The sequence below is a fragment of the Pteropus medius genome, unplaced genomic scaffold (genome assembly GCF_902729225.1).
Source record: "Pteropus medius unplaced genomic scaffold, Ma_sr-lr_union100, whole genome shotgun sequence".
Lineage (NCBI taxonomy): Eukaryota > Metazoa > Chordata > Mammalia > Chiroptera > Pteropodidae > Pteropus > Pteropus medius.
The window spans coordinates 40,404,124-40,420,892 of record NW_024349800.1 but is presented as its reverse complement, the minus strand read 5'-3'; the positions used below and the strand labels follow the sequence as shown (position 1 = coordinate 40,420,892).

Genomic DNA, 16,769 nt, shown 5'->3' with positions numbered 1-16,769 from the left:
AGCCAAATGGTGATAGGAGCCATCTGGGGATAGGGACAGGGAGGGAGGAGTTGTGTAGTTCTCATCTGGGGAAAAGCAGGCACACAGAATGGGTTGAGGCTGCCAGAGGTGTCCAGCGGCGACACTGATATCTCGTCATTTGTGTTCAGGCTAAACACCATTCAGGAGCCCCATCAGGAGGCACTGAGAGAATCATACCAAGGAAGGCACAGAGAAGCTTCAGGGAGTGGCAAAACAGCCACTTGGATATATGATGCAGTATCTGTACACCCACCTCCTCAAGTAGAGCATGAGGTTCCCCATGGCAGGGCCTGTGTCTTAGTCACCACTACCCATGCTATCAAACCTAGGAAGATTCCACAAGCTTCCTCTGGCTCCTCAGACGTACTTAGGCAATTGTTACGTACATTTGATTTCAAGGATGCAATTGCTATTTTTAATAAAGAAGCAGCTTGAGTGAGTCCCATGTTTATTTTCTTACTCTCATACTGTCTTTTGTTTGCTTGAGCAAAAACTTGGACTAATTCCAGGCTTCACTTTACTATAGTAATAGCTGAAATCTAATCAGGGCTGTATATTTTTAGTCTCTGTCTAGTCCTTCTGCCTGCCTCCCTTCTTCCCTCCTCCCTCTTTCTCTGGCCACACCCTCCCTTTTCTTATTCTCCCTCTGACCTTTCTTTTTCCCCTTCTTTCTCTCCATCCCCCTCTTTCTCTTTCAGCTAATACACAAATCCCACACACATAGACATACACACTGAACTGAATAGCTCCCTTAAAAAACTGTGTCAAGTTAAGAAACATTTAGTGTGTGAAAATGAAAGCCATCCTTTGGGAATTGTTTCTGTTTTATTGTGCCCTAAAAATTAAACTCTATGTAAACAGATGTCTTAACTTTACCTTGGTAAATTGTGTGTGTGTGTGGGTGTGTGTGTGTGTGTGTGTGTGTGTGTGTAAGAGAAAAGTTCTCTGTTGAAAGGAATGGCTGGAGGCTTCTGTTAAAGGTTATAATTATATTTATAAACATAGCAACAGTGAGTTACTCCAAACAGACCAATAATTCACCTGCAAAAGCTAAAAAAAAAAACAAACTACTTTACTTAAAAAATCAAACGAGTTACAAACACTCCTATATACTGATTTTGTATTGTGTGTGCTACTTATCATTGGATTTTAGGTGGAAGTTTTGGTGTCATTCTCATTTCCTAGAGAAAAAGTAGTCCAGAATTGGATTTGGATTTTTGAAAAAAGTATTGGAAATTCCATTTGCTCTGCGTAGGTTCATATCAGATAAACTGCCATGTGGGTCACTTATTCTAAAGAAACCTCCTAACCAAGAATTCTTGCAGTTAACGACTTCTAGGAGCCGAGAGTATAATTTTTAAACTTCTTGGTAGTGCTGACACAAGGTAGCAAGCATCCTCTAGTTCAGAGTCTCTGTTGTCATTAATTTACATTATGTTGTAGTATATATTAAAAAGATAGACCAAGAAACTACTATTTTAAGTATGGAGAAAAGCAACATTCATTGTTCAGCCATATAAGGAAGTTGAAAAACGATACAGAGACAGTGAAGGCAATGACAAAAAGTTACTAAGAAAGAAGTTTCTTTTTTTACTTAGGAACAAAGGAAATAAATAGTATGAGAGAAAATAATAGATAATAATTATACAGGTCAGGTACATGGAGGGATTACATCATTTAACATTTTTCTTGCTTCTCAAACTCAGTTAATCATGGCTTTTCTAGAGTGTGGGTGGGGTGCAATGTGGTTCAAGAATTCCTGGAAAGATAGATGACTGCTCTGGTTTCTGTTCTTCTGCATGAGCCATGTTTTAGTCAGGGTCACAGCATCACAGGCTTCCTACACGCTCATCCTGGCCTATGAAAGGCATTTGGAGGAAGAATAGCACCTCATGAGGCATCATAGATTTTACAGTCAGGCAGTCCTACTGATAAAGTCTAGATCCACCCTTATCAGCTGTGCGATGCAAAGAAAATTAGTTACTCTCTAAGCTTCAATTGTTTTATCTGTAAAATGAGTATAATAGCACCTATCTAATAGTCGTTTGGTGATTAAATCAAATAAATATTGTAAGAAAAACAGCATGAAATCTGGTTCTCAATATACCTGAGACCACTACCACCTTCACAATCATCACCCCAACACCATCACCATATACAATACCACCACTTCCAACATCAAAACCACCACAACTATCACCATTACCACCACCATCTCCAAAACCAGCACTATCACCACCACCACCACCATCAGAATATCCCAAACCACCACCTCCAACACTGCCATCACCATTGCAGCCACCACCAATATCATTATCACCACCATCACCTCCACTGCCACCATCACCATGACAGTCACCACCGCCATCATATCCAAAATCACCAATGCCAACACCATGACCACCACCATCACTACCACCACCACCTCTACCACTATCATCCTCATTTTACAGAAGAGGTGAGCTTAAGTAATTTGCTGAAAGTCACAAAGCTAGAAAGGGCAGGAATGGAGCTCAAACTTGGGTGTGGAATCCAAGTTGAGGGATCTGAGTTGAGGGCTCCGGCTCCTCCTAAGTCCACCTTTATCTCAGAGAGTCTGACATGGGGAAGTGTTGTGGTCTTGGTTTCGAGGTTCACTACAGGGTTTCAAGGGTACCCAGAACTCCAGATCTCTCCTATCTAAGCCTAAGAAAAATTGTACCTGGAAATAAAATATCTTCAGGCTATTTCATTCACATATAAATTACCAGGTTTAGTGAAATTTCCTTGGTTGCCCTGGTATCGTGAATACCAGCCTGAAAGGTGAGGGCCCAAGTTCTGCCTTGGCTCTGTTTTTGCCCATCGCCTCCATATCTTCAACTCAAAGAATATAATGCCTATTCCCCAGCCTCACTCTGTGGAGACCATTGTAAGAAGGAAAGAAAATGTCATGTAGCGCACCAGTCCTCAGGAGGAAGGCAGGAAATGAAAAGGTGTTGTTTATTTCGCCTGGTTCTCCAATGAGACAGCTATATAGGCCTCTGAAAAGAATAAGCCCTGGCTGGCTCAACCTTTGGCAAATAGATGGGCATTACATAGGAGTATGTTGAGCCAGGAGAGGAAGCAAAAGAGATTTCCTTTCATTTTGCCCATAGTGTTGATGGCTTGCTTTCCCTCCCAGGATCTTCTGGACTTCCCATTGCCAGGGCAGAAAAGTGCAAGGCAGTGTGAGAAGCAAGCAGTTAAAGTCCACTAGCCGCCACAGCTGCTGGTCTGCTCAATCAGCACCATCTATAGGGCTCCCCTCAGCTGGCTTCCCCGAGGTGATTATAAAGATCATCTCTAGCACCAATGACCCACTTAACATTTGCGCTGTCCTCCTTTCCTTTCTGGTCACCTGACCAAAGACACTTCTATTCTACTGCTGCAAGGATAACACTTGGTTGCATGGCATTTAAAATGTAAGACAGGGCCTAATGGCTTTCCATCCTAAAGAAAGAATCTTCAATGAACAGATTTCAGTAACCATGAGAGAACATGACGGAGATATTTTATAGAGAAACCTCTACAGTTCTCAAGATATTGTAACCCATAGGTAATTTTCTACATCTAAACTAATAAGGACAGAACAGAATAGCAACAAATAACTCTATTACAGGTGTGATATCCTCAAGGTTGTTCCATTCAAAAGAACTAAGCATACTTAAATCTCTCTCCCTGCGTCACCAGTGTCCTCAGCAAAGAAAACCAAAGAAAATCTCTTCTTGCTTCACAATTTAGTATAAAATCTGCTCAGGGTTTACCAAGATGGTGGCAATACACAGGTAACTGAGAAAATGGGGTGAGAGTGGGAGGCGAACTGGGTTAAGGGTTGCTCAAGTGGGTACAGGATCAAAACCATCCCTTGAGACCAAGGACTAATTCACAAAGTACAACATAAAGTACTGATAACATTTTACTAGAAAGCTTGTAATTTTTCTTTAGAAACTACAAGCGGCAACGTGGTACAGAAGGGCAAGCACATAAGCGTTTGTTTTTAAGTAGATCAGCTATTTTATTTATTTTTTTAATGTTTATATTGTCGTAGTAAAAACATTTAACATGAGATCTAGCCTGTTAACAGATTTTTAGGTGTACAATACAATATTGTTAACTACAAGCACGACATTGGAAAGCAGATCTCTAGAACTTATCTATTTTGCATTACTGAAACTTGGTAATTTCAGATGACTGTCAATTAGCAACTCTCCATTTCTCCCTCTCCCTGCCCCTGGCGACCACAGTTCTGTTCTCTGCTTCTATGAGTGACTATTTCAGATACTTCCTATAAGTAGAGCCATGCAGTGTTTGTCCTTCTGTGACTAGCTTAACGGAATATATGCTCAGACTAATTTAAACACCCTCAAGATGATTTAAAATTCCATTAAAAAATAATAAACGTTCAATGAGTCTTTCATTACATTTGCTAACCGCCTTGTCTATTTAATGAAGTTTTACCAAGATGACTCCATCTTAAAATGCACATTTTATTTTTCTTTCAAATTATGCTTCTGTCTTTCAAAAGCAAACACAAATATTTTGTCCAAAATTAGGGCTTCTCCTACAGCTTACACCACGTGTGCATAATGATGTTTGCACTTAACAAAATATGATTTATCTCATTATCTCCCATTTTAGATTATAAGGAATATATTTCCTTGTTTCCTTCATCATGAATAGCCTAGTGTTAGACACAAATTAGAGCTTAGTAAGTATGTGTAGATTGATTGATAAATTCTCTTAGCCCTGAACCAGTGAAGCATTTAGCCGTCCTAGGAATGGCCTTGAATGATGACTCAGAAGAGAGTTCATACTTTAAACACTTCAATTTGTCTAAACTATGAAATCTCCTCATTAGCTAAGATAATTTTTTTTTTTTACATAACTATATTATAACCCCAAACTCTAATTAGCTATGGGAAAATGAGATTACAACAGCAAACATGGCAATCTGGTTAATATGGTAAACAACCCTTATGCACATAATCAATTTAGACTCCTGGCAGTAGTGAATTCAAAATCATAAATATTTTTTGGCTCTTACTCTGTCTTATTTTTATAATAATTATGCATTCATAAAAGCATATGCACTTATAAAAACATTTCTTGTAGTTACAATTTAGATTTGCAGATAATACTATATATGGTTTGGTTCCAAGAAGGATAACTATTCTAGTCTGAAAAGATAATCCACCAAAGCAGAAATTCATTAAAATCCTAAAATTATTCCATCTAAATTTCTTATATTAGCATATTACCTAGGAAAATTTTATGTCAATGTAAAATATTTTATTTTAATTGTATTTAAATACGTTAAATGTTAACAGGCTAAATTTAATAGGCTAAATGTAGCAGGTAAAATTCTTCTGCCATAAAGTAAATCTTTACTGTGTGTTGGACTCAGGTAGCATGTACTAACAGCCTTTCTTGTCTAATGTTATTTTCTCTAGTATTTTTAATCATTACTTGTTGCCCCAAACACACATAATTCTTCTGATCGTTTCAAGTTTTCTTAGTATTTTTGTTTCTTCCTTTCATTTTTTAATAGCTGGCTGCCTATTTGTTCTACTCTCAGAATTGAATTGCCCTCTCCTATAGCTAGGTCTTTAATCCTTGGAATTCTATAGAGCAAAAGAATATTGGTAATATAAATAACAAACACAAAGTATTTCTTTTCCCTGGAATGTAATAATTCCATAAAACCTACATAATAATGAAATTTTGTTTCTTTTCTATTTCTTGTTCCAAAAAAGTAATGTAAATATTTAGTATCAAATAGCTATATTTGTTGAGATGCCCTGCATACTGTATTTCCTAGTTAATGAAGTTACAATCATACTTGAAAATTTAATAGTTGTCAAAATAATATTAATTTTGGACAGATTCATTGTTTAATAAATTATGCAATGGCTAGGAACCCCCAGTAAACTCATTTGCTAAACAATATATTACATAAATTTTCCAACCTACATACTTTGTTTTTCAACTCTACATTTTAAATATACAATAGTGAATGCTCTTGATCTTTGAGTTGTCTTCCAAAACTGATATTAACGCTGGATTACAACTAAGTACTATAATTACATTTGATTTGTAAGTATATTAGTTAATTAACCTTAACATTTTCTGGAACAGTCAAGCTAATGTTAGATCTTGGAAGCCCAAACGACATTTTGTAATAATCAATACCACTAAACTAGCATCATTAAAGAACAACTATTAGTAGCACTGAGACTTTGTGGATATCACCTACCCCACAATTCAAATGAGCATATTCTTAATTTATTTTTTATTGGCTGTTAACATTAGACAGAATTCCCTGTTGAAAATCAAGATTATCTGGCACGGGTTTACTACTTGTCATTGATTGAGTTTAAACAAACATATGTGCTAACTGTTAACTATATCTATTTAATGGGTTTTCCATTAAATACATTTGATTAGAGACTATATGCATCACTTATCATCTATCAGTATTGTTCTCAAATATAGATTTTGTTCTTTAAAAAGGTCAAATTGACACGTTTTATAAACGATACAAATGTCTAACCAATGTACTGTATACTTGAAACTAATAATATAAGAAAATTTTTTTAAAAAGTCAAACTGAAATATTTAAATTCATTTATGTAAAAATATAGATGAATAGGTACAGATATACTTATAAATTTAAATGACTTCTTTCACACTAAAAATAAGATCAAAGATTAGGAATCTCTCCTGTTCTTAAAACCAAAGAATCAATAAAGCTGACTACCTCTTGATCTCCATCCCTGATCAGATTGGACCCTATTTTTACCTTGGTTAATGGTTTCTTAAAATTAGACAGTCTTTAAATCCAGGCTTTCCCAGGAATCTCTTTATGATACTCTGGGAAGAATCATAAATTCTGGCTTTACGCACAGCATTAAAGAAACAAAAAAAAAAATTTTTTTTAAGTATTTAATAGAACCAGCGGTGTCAACAGTTCCACCTCTGTATTGTAGGTTTTTAAATAAGTAATCTCTTGAGATTAACTGTGTAATTGGATAAGATAAAAATTCATTCTTAAAGATAAATTGGGTTGACTCTACATGGTTCAACTTCACTGCATGATGATATCTCTCTCACTTGGATCTGACTGTGGACCTGATATTGGAGACAACTACCAGAGGAAAAACAATCCACCAAAAAAAAAAAATAGAATAAAGCATCATTGATAATATTATGTTTTTCTAGAAACATTATGGTTGAATCCTTCGTGCTTAGCTTAAGGCTAAGTCCTAGTCACCTAAATAAATTTCTTCAAGCAAAAGATCAATTAAACATCTATGAAGCTCATCAGTAGTAAAACTATAATGTCAAGATAAAAACTTAAAATTAAAATTCTAAAAAGAAGAAAAAATGCAAGGCCCTAATTATATTCCACTTGTAAATAAAATGTTTTGCCATTTTTTAAATTTCATATCCCAACTTAGCAAATAAAATTCATTGAGTTTTTAAAACTAAAAACTGGTGATTAATCTTGAATAGTACCAAGAACACGCATACAGAGATGCCATACTGATAATGCTACCAATTCTTACCACTTTTCACAAGATATATAAATTACTGAAGCTGGAATTTGGCAATATTCCTTCCTTGGCAAAAATTAAATCAATTTAATGGCACAGGGTGAATGTTTTAAATGGAGTTTGGCAGAATAAATCATTCCATCAAATTACTCAGTCTCCCCTCCCTCCCTCCTTCTTCTTTTACACTATGCCCCAAAGAAGGTTATTTATTCATGGTTTGGTAAAAGTCCTGGACAGCATAATAGATAGGGAAAGCTCCTCAAATAAACAAATACAGAGCCATAATTAAGAGAAAGCAAGACCAAATTTTCATGAGAAAATATCCTAAGTAAAATGAATAAACAAAACAGAACACTAATTTGGTTATACTTAGGGGCTACCCTTGTGAGTTCATTTACTAACATGTAATACTCCTTTAATCACATGCAGCACACTTTTACATGGATTATAAGTGCCAACTAATACAAGAGGGTTCAATAACTGAAATGATTAGAAAACATAATGAGAAAGAATTCCTAGTAAAGGAACAGAGTTTATATATTAACATGGGCAGAATCACATTTGATACAAGGCCTTTGAGAAAATCTTCCCTGGAGTATGCAGGATATTTATGTGCTACTATATTATTATCTTTTAGTCAACTACGTGTCCCAACAAAACACATCTCAATAAGTGAAACATTAACAACATAAGAACCAACATAAAATTTTCATCAAAAGCTATCCCCCCATACATCTGAAGATAGATACTATAATCTCTGCTTTGCTTGATTTCATTGTGATATCACACTCACTAATTGTTTATCTCTATAATATATAAAGAGATATAAAGACATTGAATGGGTCTTTCAGGAAAATCTGTTCCCTCTGCCCACCCTACCACCCCATCGCCGTGTTTGTTTTCTCTACACTTTTGGTAGGAGAAATTTCATCTTGGAGAGAATGTACCTGCCATTTGACATGTCACAAGGCTTTTATGCAAGAGTTAACCATTTATAGAATAAACTATTTTCATATTTTTCTTCCTGATATTCCTAGGTTGCCAATGATTCGACTAACATAATGATTCATTTTATTGTCTTTTGTTGCATTGCAGATACTGGAAAGTTTTTTTTTTTCCTCCTGCTTTCCTGTCTGGACATTCATTGCTCATTGAGTCATATTTTCAGGCTTGCTTTTGGTGAGTGCCATGTCCCTTCCCAGGCAAGGAAAGAGAACTAGCTCTCTAAATAGCAGCTGTTAATGGAAAAATCAGTGCACAACCAGGCACTCCGTGTTACAACACTGTCAAGTGTCACTGTAAAGTGGCAATAACAAGAGTAAATTGTTCCCCACTTCTTTTCTCTGACCTGTGTGCTCTGTCAGCTTGGATGCCTGGACAGAATCTTATTTCTCTCCCCATCACTATATTGGTAGGGTAAAAGGGTTTGTTTAATTGTGTAAAGTAAAATCAGACTGGAACTAAATAAGACATTGACATAAAATTGAACAGGCAGGATTGGTCATTAAGTCACAATTAAGCATTAGAATTTAAGTAGAAACGTTATCTTCTATTGTCACAAAAAACACAGTGTCAGATAAAAGCAGCAGAGATGGCTTCGGTGAGCCCTGGTAGCCAGGACATTCTTTTCAGAGGTGTTTCCTTTTTGGGCTTTCCCAATTTGTACTCAGCAATGAAGTTAGGGACTAGATGTAGTGTTTTAAATATTCTCTTTCTGTGTGTATATTGTTGATTAAAAAATAGAATACAACTTTTTCAACCCATCATAAGTGGTTTGATAAATTTTGTCATTAGACTCATTCTATTCTAATCTATAATGTACACTTAAAACATGCAAAAGTACAAAAGTAAAAATAAAATCAAATTAAGATCTCTGAGTATATAGAGCATATCGATGGTACAGGAGTGAGGACTGAGATGGGACAGTGGTCTTGTATAGTAACTATTCCATTCCTTATATGCTATTTAGTTTTTTAAAAATGCACACAATCTCACATCCACAAACACACCCAACCACATAAGTATATAAAAAAAGAACTTACACAATTTCATCATTCTGGAACTCGAGCTCTCCACAAGTGTCCTCAAAGTCCTCTCCTCCACCTCTGGCAGTCCCTTCAATGGTTTTATAGGGAACGATAACATTTCCTCGAGCTCCAGATGTTCTCAATACTTTCACCTCCATGATGCCAATGCTCTCACTCACATGAGTCACAGGTTCCTCGAAAGTAAAGATGCCTGCGTGGTCATCATCAAAAATAGTCACGGTGGCAGTGGAGGGAGATCCGAGGCAAGCGAGTGAAGAAACGTGATTGGCTTCCAGTATGCCATCTTCTGAAGCTTCAGAAGATACTTTGACATTACTGAGATGCACAAGGAAATTTTCATCCTCCTCAAAGATATCATCATCAATGATGCCAACTCTGATTTCCTTCTGGGTCTCACCAGGCTTAAATACTACAGTTCCTTCAGTAAATTCATAATCAGACCCAGCATTGGCTGTGCCATCCTCGGTTCGGAAGTCAACAAACACAGTGTTGGTCAAATCACCACCTCTGCGGATAATAGTTAGGGCTACAGTACCACAGTTCTCCAGACACTGGTATGTCCCTTGTTCAAAGAAGATCTTACTAACAGGGTCATTTTCAGCCATTTCAGTGTTCACCTCATGCATGCTGACAGCCTTCCTTGCTTGGTCAGCTGCATGCCTCTTTAAAATGTTGCCAGCTCCAGTCATCAGGCGAGTAGCTTGAATGCGGTAAAATGCTCGACTTTTTTGCTGCTGACTTAGGACTTGGTAGTTAGCTAATTCTATTAATTGCTCTATTTCTTTCTCCGGATGCTTCTGCTTGAGTTCCTTTAGAATCCTAGCCATTTCACGCCTAGCTTCTTCATCATCCTGGTCCCTCTCATCGACCTCCAGAACCAGAGCTCCATCTAAGAAATTGTCAACATGGGAATTAACAACTTTCCCATCCATTTCAATTTCAGTCTTGGAAGATGGTCTGTCTCCTTCATGTTCGATAATCATCCCCCTCTGCTTGCCTGCCCGATACCTCTTGTAGACATATTTGTAAAACAGAAGCCTCCGGTCTGCTACCCAAGCAAACACAACACAGATGGGAAAGAAGAAGAAAGTAAGCAAACCTTCCCAGACCTCCACAACCCCAGGAGAGATGACAGACAAAATAATGTAAAGCCAGGTATAGGCAAAGATGCTCCAGGCTGCCGTCACAAAGAACACACGCAAATGCTTTATCTTCCTTGTCTCTCCATCTGGGACCACGTAAACACAAAGCGCAATGATGATGAACATATTGAATGCGGCACTTCCCACGATGGTGCTTGGACCAAGGTCTCCAGCAGTGAAGTTATGGCCACACACTTCAATAACTGAAAGGAGGATCTCTGGAGCAGAGGATCCCAGGGCCATCAAGGTCAAGTTGGAAACCGTCTCATTCCAGATCCTCACAGTTGTCTTCGTGGTCTCTCCATTGGGTTTCTTTATGGTTATTTCTTTTTCTTGGGATGTGATGACTTCTATAGAGGACATGAACCGGTCAGCAATGATAGAGACTCCAAGAAACATGTAGACCATGGCCACAAAATACACAGTAGCTCTAGCAATTTTGTCCCCAAAGGAAGGGTCTTGGGGCTCCCAAATGGGTAAAATCACCCCTCTCTTGCAGTAATATGAGCCGGTACACTCTCCAGTTGCATTGCCTTCCCCTTCCATTTCTGTCTCAGCGCTTATATGGTCCACATGGGAAAATAAGAGAGCCACGATGGCTAACAGATGAAATCCGAGCGAAAAGGTGGGTGAGAGATTTACTTGCAGCATGTTGTACAATGGCAGATTTCCAACTGTCCCAACCTACTGGTAAAAATAAGATGGGGGTTGGGTGAGAGAAAAAAATCATATCATTAGAGCCAGATCCAAAGCATAACTAATTACGTATTTTTGCTAATTTTACCGATGATTTGCTCAAATTTGACTATCACAAAGTCAATGGGTGGATCATTATTCTAAGAATCCATCTGTGATTAAGTAATCCTTTGTAAAGTTTCCAACTCGATCTCTCCACCTGTGAATTTTCTATATGGAGTCCCCGTTCACTAGGCAATGTGCCCAACTGACTTATTGGAAATGAACAGTTCAATTATAGCCTTGCCTAGTCACATGCACATTTATGCCTGCTAACAGCCAATATGAAAAAAAAAAAAACCTTTTGAAGCATTAAATAATTTCTCTTTGTTGCTGAAGCAGATTTTCTTTTAAATTTTAGTATGATTACCTTCCAGAAACTGTTTCATTGTCAAAATCACCTTATTAAGATTGATGCTCTGAAGTTCAGACTTTAAAAATCCTACCAATACAGGACCCTGTTGACGATCCTAAATTCTGCAGCACATCCTACATGGCATTTCATGAAATCATGTCATTTGCTCCAAACCGAATTGGAAATACAGGGAAATCTTCATACTTGCCTGCAATCAAAGCTCAACGGTATTTGTACTTGAGGGGAAAAAAGCCTGCTGTAATGCAATATTTCCACACATTTAGTACCACTTTTAAAAGCATGTTTGATGAGAGCACATTTCCTCCTAATTTTCAGCAAGCCCAGGTCTCCTGCTTCATTAGCATCTGGGCATCTGGTTCTCCAAGCACAGTTCTTCACATCTGTGCACAGATCTCGCTTGAGAATCTGCAGGCTGTCCATAACAGGAAAGGGAGATAACCAGGCCCAAGTCTGGCCGTGTGTAAGCCTTTTGCCTGGCAGGCTGTGAAATCAGTGTTACCAGCCATAAAATGTTCCTTCTCATGTTGATGTCATACTTTCCACGGTCATTCTAAAACACATCATAGTTCTACAGAGGGTTCAAGTGACCAAAAAATGCAGGAGCAATAATTCCACCTAAATTAGCTCATGTGGCAGAATGACAGTGACCACAAAGTAACATGATGAAGGGCTGTAGGTAATTAGGGTTGCGGCAACAGAGTCACTGAGCAGCACAAAGCTTGGAAAGCAAAGTGCTGGACTAAGCCACTGCGGCCTCAAGTTTGCACACCAGCTTAGGCGAAACTCCACTCGGATCTTACATCAACTCTGCCTCCAGGGCTTGCTGGGGTGCCAAAGCTGAGGAGGATCTGCTCCCCGTCAGGGTCACTCTGGTCTGACATCAGACAACGTGGTGATAGGAAGAAGTCCTGAGTCAGAACATAGTCTTATGGCCCAATAAAAAGTTAAAAGTAGAGCTGGATTAGAGTCTTTCACAGCCTCAGGCTATCTGAGCATCTCCCCCACCCCCCCACCCCAGCCCCCTCTGCATTCACCTACTTTCTCTGGCCCATGCTTGCTGCTGATGGCTTATACTGGAAACTGCGCCAGGACTCAGAAGAGCCCCTCCGGACCCAGCACATTCTGGCAGACCCTCAGACATCCCACAATTGCCTAAAGCCCTTTATAGCTCATCACTATTAGGAGATAAACTTTGACGTTTTTCCCGTAAAGAAGACACAGCAGAGGGTTGTGGTGCTAGAATTCCATTCTAAATAAAAGGACAAAAAATAGAAGCATATTTTCAGAATATGCAAAAGTTCATGGTCAGTGTTCTACTTGTTCAGTTGTTGCAGGGCTTGAGCAGGTTGTAGCATTTCTGCTTAAAACAAAGTGACATTGAACCGGCCTGTAAAAGCAGTGGAAGGTCTAGTTCTAACTCCCTTATGCACGCATTTATTCCACAAATATTTGAGTGCCGCCTAATATGTATTTCTTAATGACCTGCTAAGCTTTCTTCTAGGTCTGAGAATTCATCAATCAATAATAATAATAATAAAAAGTTTCCATCCTCACAGACTTTATATTCTAATGGGAAGGAAACAAATAAATATAAATGTCAGATGGGAAAAAGTGCTGTAGTGGAAGGAGGAGAAATATAAGTAGGACAGCGAGTCTACGTGCGTATGAGTGTATATATATATGTGTGTGTGTCAGTGTGCACACACACAGCATACAGAATTTATAATGGATGGTTAAGGAAGGCCTCTCTGATAAGGGGATATTTGAACAAAATCCGGAAGGAAGCAAGAGACTAAACCTTGTGGATGGGTATGTGCAGGGAGAGAATTCCAAGTAAATGCAAAGACCCTGATGGGACTTGTGTTTGGCATTGTCTGGGAACCACAGAGAAACCAGTGCGACAAAAGGGCAACGAGCAAGGGGAGCAGGGCTCAGCGGGGATGGATCGTGTGGGGCACTGAGGCCACGTAAGGCACTGACTCTGGCTGTGAGGGAGATGGGAATCAGAGGGAGGTTCTGATCAGAGGTACGATATGAGCTAATTTTCCTTTTAAAAAAGATCTTTCTGCTGGTTCAGTGGAGATTAGACTATAGGGGCAAGGGTGGAAACAAAAAGACCAGAAAATCAACTGATATGATAGAGCGTAAAGTAATCTTTAGAGAACTATTGAACTTGAGCTTGGACTAGCCCATTGGAAAACCTCTTGGATTCCATACAAGGCTAGGAAGGCCTAGGCGGTAAAAGTCCCATAGAAAGTTTCCAACAGCTTAGCTTTTATTTTATGGATTAGAGACTCAAACAGACAAACATCAATAGTTGTGATGTAACGTGTGGGCTGGCATGTTCCTAGAGACAGATGCCTTTCACTCTCCAGCCTTTTAGCAATTACCTGACAACCTCTTCCTACACACACCCTCAGAGTAATCTCTTAGGTCAGCCAAGAAAAAGCACTGCCCCAACTCGCATCTCACAACATGTTCTTACTTAAAAGGGTATCAGGTATCCAACAGTGGGTGAAGAGGTAAAAAGTCCATCATCATCATCAGAGAAAAAAGAAGAGGGCTTCTGAAGTTAACTCAAAAACATCACAATTATATTCAAAAGGTGGTAGTATTATAACTTGTAAAAATCAGTTCTGATATACCTTATTGGCAACAAAGCAACTGGAAAGAACTATCTGGATTTCGGCTTTATTAAATTAATACTAAATCTAAATGCTGATGAGAATATGGGATAGGTGTTATCTAAATGAGAGCTCCTTCTTCATTCTTTTGTCTCCAATCTTTCAGGGTCTTTCCTTTGTCATCAGATTCAAGCAGATTGACATGACTTTCCCCACTATCTCCTCAAATACATATTTCCAAGAAAATTAAGCAGGAAATAGAGGCTGTTGATATGTTTGTCTGCTGGCTGGCTTTCTTATATTCTTCCCTGATCTACTAAACTCTGTAACAAAGAATAGGCTGATTTTCATGGTGGTTTCAGATCAACTCTTACATCTGTGGCCAGTTCCTGCTTAGGAATAGCTATTACATCATCCAAATGAGTCTTCAGCATAGTATCAAGAATACCTGAATTATCTTCTGCTCACTATTTATTTTAAAACAAGCCAAACAACTCCAGCACCTACAGATTACAGACCTGAATGGCACTGACAAAAGATGTTGAAACGATATCCCACTGAGTAAGCCAAGCAGCCTATGTTGAAGGGAGAGGTCGTAGGAATGGAAACATATACCTGCAGACAGATCTTTATCAAACTGCCTGTGTAAAGAGTGAGGAAGAGAATCCCCCAGCAGAGGCCTGAGCAGTGAGGCTGCAGAGCCTTGGGCTCCTTGTGAGAAGCTATAGCCGGTTTTGACTACTAAGGAGAAACTGACTCAGAGAGAAGGAATACCTCTGGCACTCCCACCAGTCCAGTGCACTGAGGCTGCCTAAACTCATTCTGTTGATTGGCAGCTGGGGTTAGTCCAAGGAGCTCCCTGCCTCTCTTTTATCAGGACCTGGAATTCCCCTCTATGTAATTCTTGCTGACTGAAAGCCTCAAAGCTAAGAAATTAATCTGTTTCTAAGGCAACATTAAAGTAACCACAAATTCTACTATGGCAAGCACTTCTAAATGCTTCTAGACAATGAGATGATGCCAGAGCATGACTTTCCTTATCTGACCATCCACCTAGGCTGCCAATTACTGTTCTGGCCCCCAACCTCAGGCCTTTAGGCCGTGATACACTGCAGGAAGGAGTTCAGTTTCCACAGTGACTCTCTGCTATTACCTCCCTCCCACCCCCAAGGAGAGCTTTTTCTCTTTGCTGCTTGATTAATTGAAACAAGACCTCCAGGGGACAGGCAGTGACAAGTCTATAAGGAGCTCAAGCCTTTTCTGCTTGAACTTGGAAGACTAGAGACAGGATCCTGTCCCACATTAGAAAACGCCCACCTCATTCATCAAAGGAAACAACCGGAGTAAGGGTCAGGCAACGTGGCCAGAAAAGGAAAGATGGATTTAGAATTTAGGAAAATGAAGAAGTTATTGAAAAGTCATGAGATGTACCCCTTGGCCCTATCCCCTACTTTGTTTTTCTACACAGAACTTTTTACTTTTTATGTGCTATACAATTTACTTAATGGTTCCGTTTACTGTCTTTCCCTCTCTAATAGATGTAAACTCTGTACAGACAGGGATTTGTGTCTCTTTTGTTCACTGATATATCTCCAGTTCCCATAGCAGAGAGCCTGGCACATAGAAGATGCACAAAACCTGCTTGATGAATGAAAAAAATCATTCAGATAGGGTCATGTGCATGTGCCGATTCACCAAATCTCTGATAATGAATCAGAATCTGGGAGCTAGGCCTGGACATCTGTATTTTAAAATGTTCTCTATGTGAAGTGGATGCCCCTAAAATATGCAGGGGCCAGTATCACACTGAAAAACCAATGTCAGTGTTAGGTGGAGAAGAGGAAACGTGATTGAGGCTCATCGTCAGAGAATTTCAGACTGGAAAAACTGATCTCTAGCATAACAAGAGAGGCTGAAGCCCTGACATTTCCCCCAGCATCTGGGTGTGGGTCCTTCCACATGAGCCTTGACTTGCTAATTTCTCCTGGAATGCCAAGATCATGTGCATTGTTGAGAGGGTCCTGATATTTTGGACATTCTCAGCAAAGCATATCTTTTCCTTTCAGTACAATAAAAAGATATCTAGTCAAATACCAACCCAAAATCATCTCCATTAGAGGACCCATAAAAGGGAAAGCGCATCAAGAATTCAAATTTAAATATATTCACTCTGCATACTGACATGGAAATATTGGCAAGAGGAAGCAAGCTGGAGAATAACAAGAGTCTTCCAATAGTAAATAAATGAAGAA

At 38.8% G+C, this 16,769-nt stretch overlaps 1 protein-coding gene across 17 annotated transcripts in view; it reads right to left on the bottom strand.

The window, feature by feature from the left end:
- Positions 1 to 16,769, bottom strand: part of SLC8A1 (solute carrier family 8 member A1) — a 352,258-nt gene that overhangs the window by 278,359 nt on the left and 57,130 nt on the right. For 12 of the 17 annotated variants that reach the window (XM_039887329.1, XM_039887317.1, XM_039887319.1 and 9 more), the window contains exon 2: positions 9,635 to 11,469. In XM_039887329.1, coding sequence (XP_039743263.1) covers positions 9,635 to 11,433 — 1,799 coding nt within the window. In that variant the 5' untranslated portion in view covers positions 11,434 to 11,469. The remainder of the gene's footprint in view (positions 1 to 9,634; positions 11,470 to 16,769) is intronic. The other 5 variants (XM_039887320.1, XM_039887323.1, XM_039887325.1 and 2 more) reach the window with 1 other exon arrangement.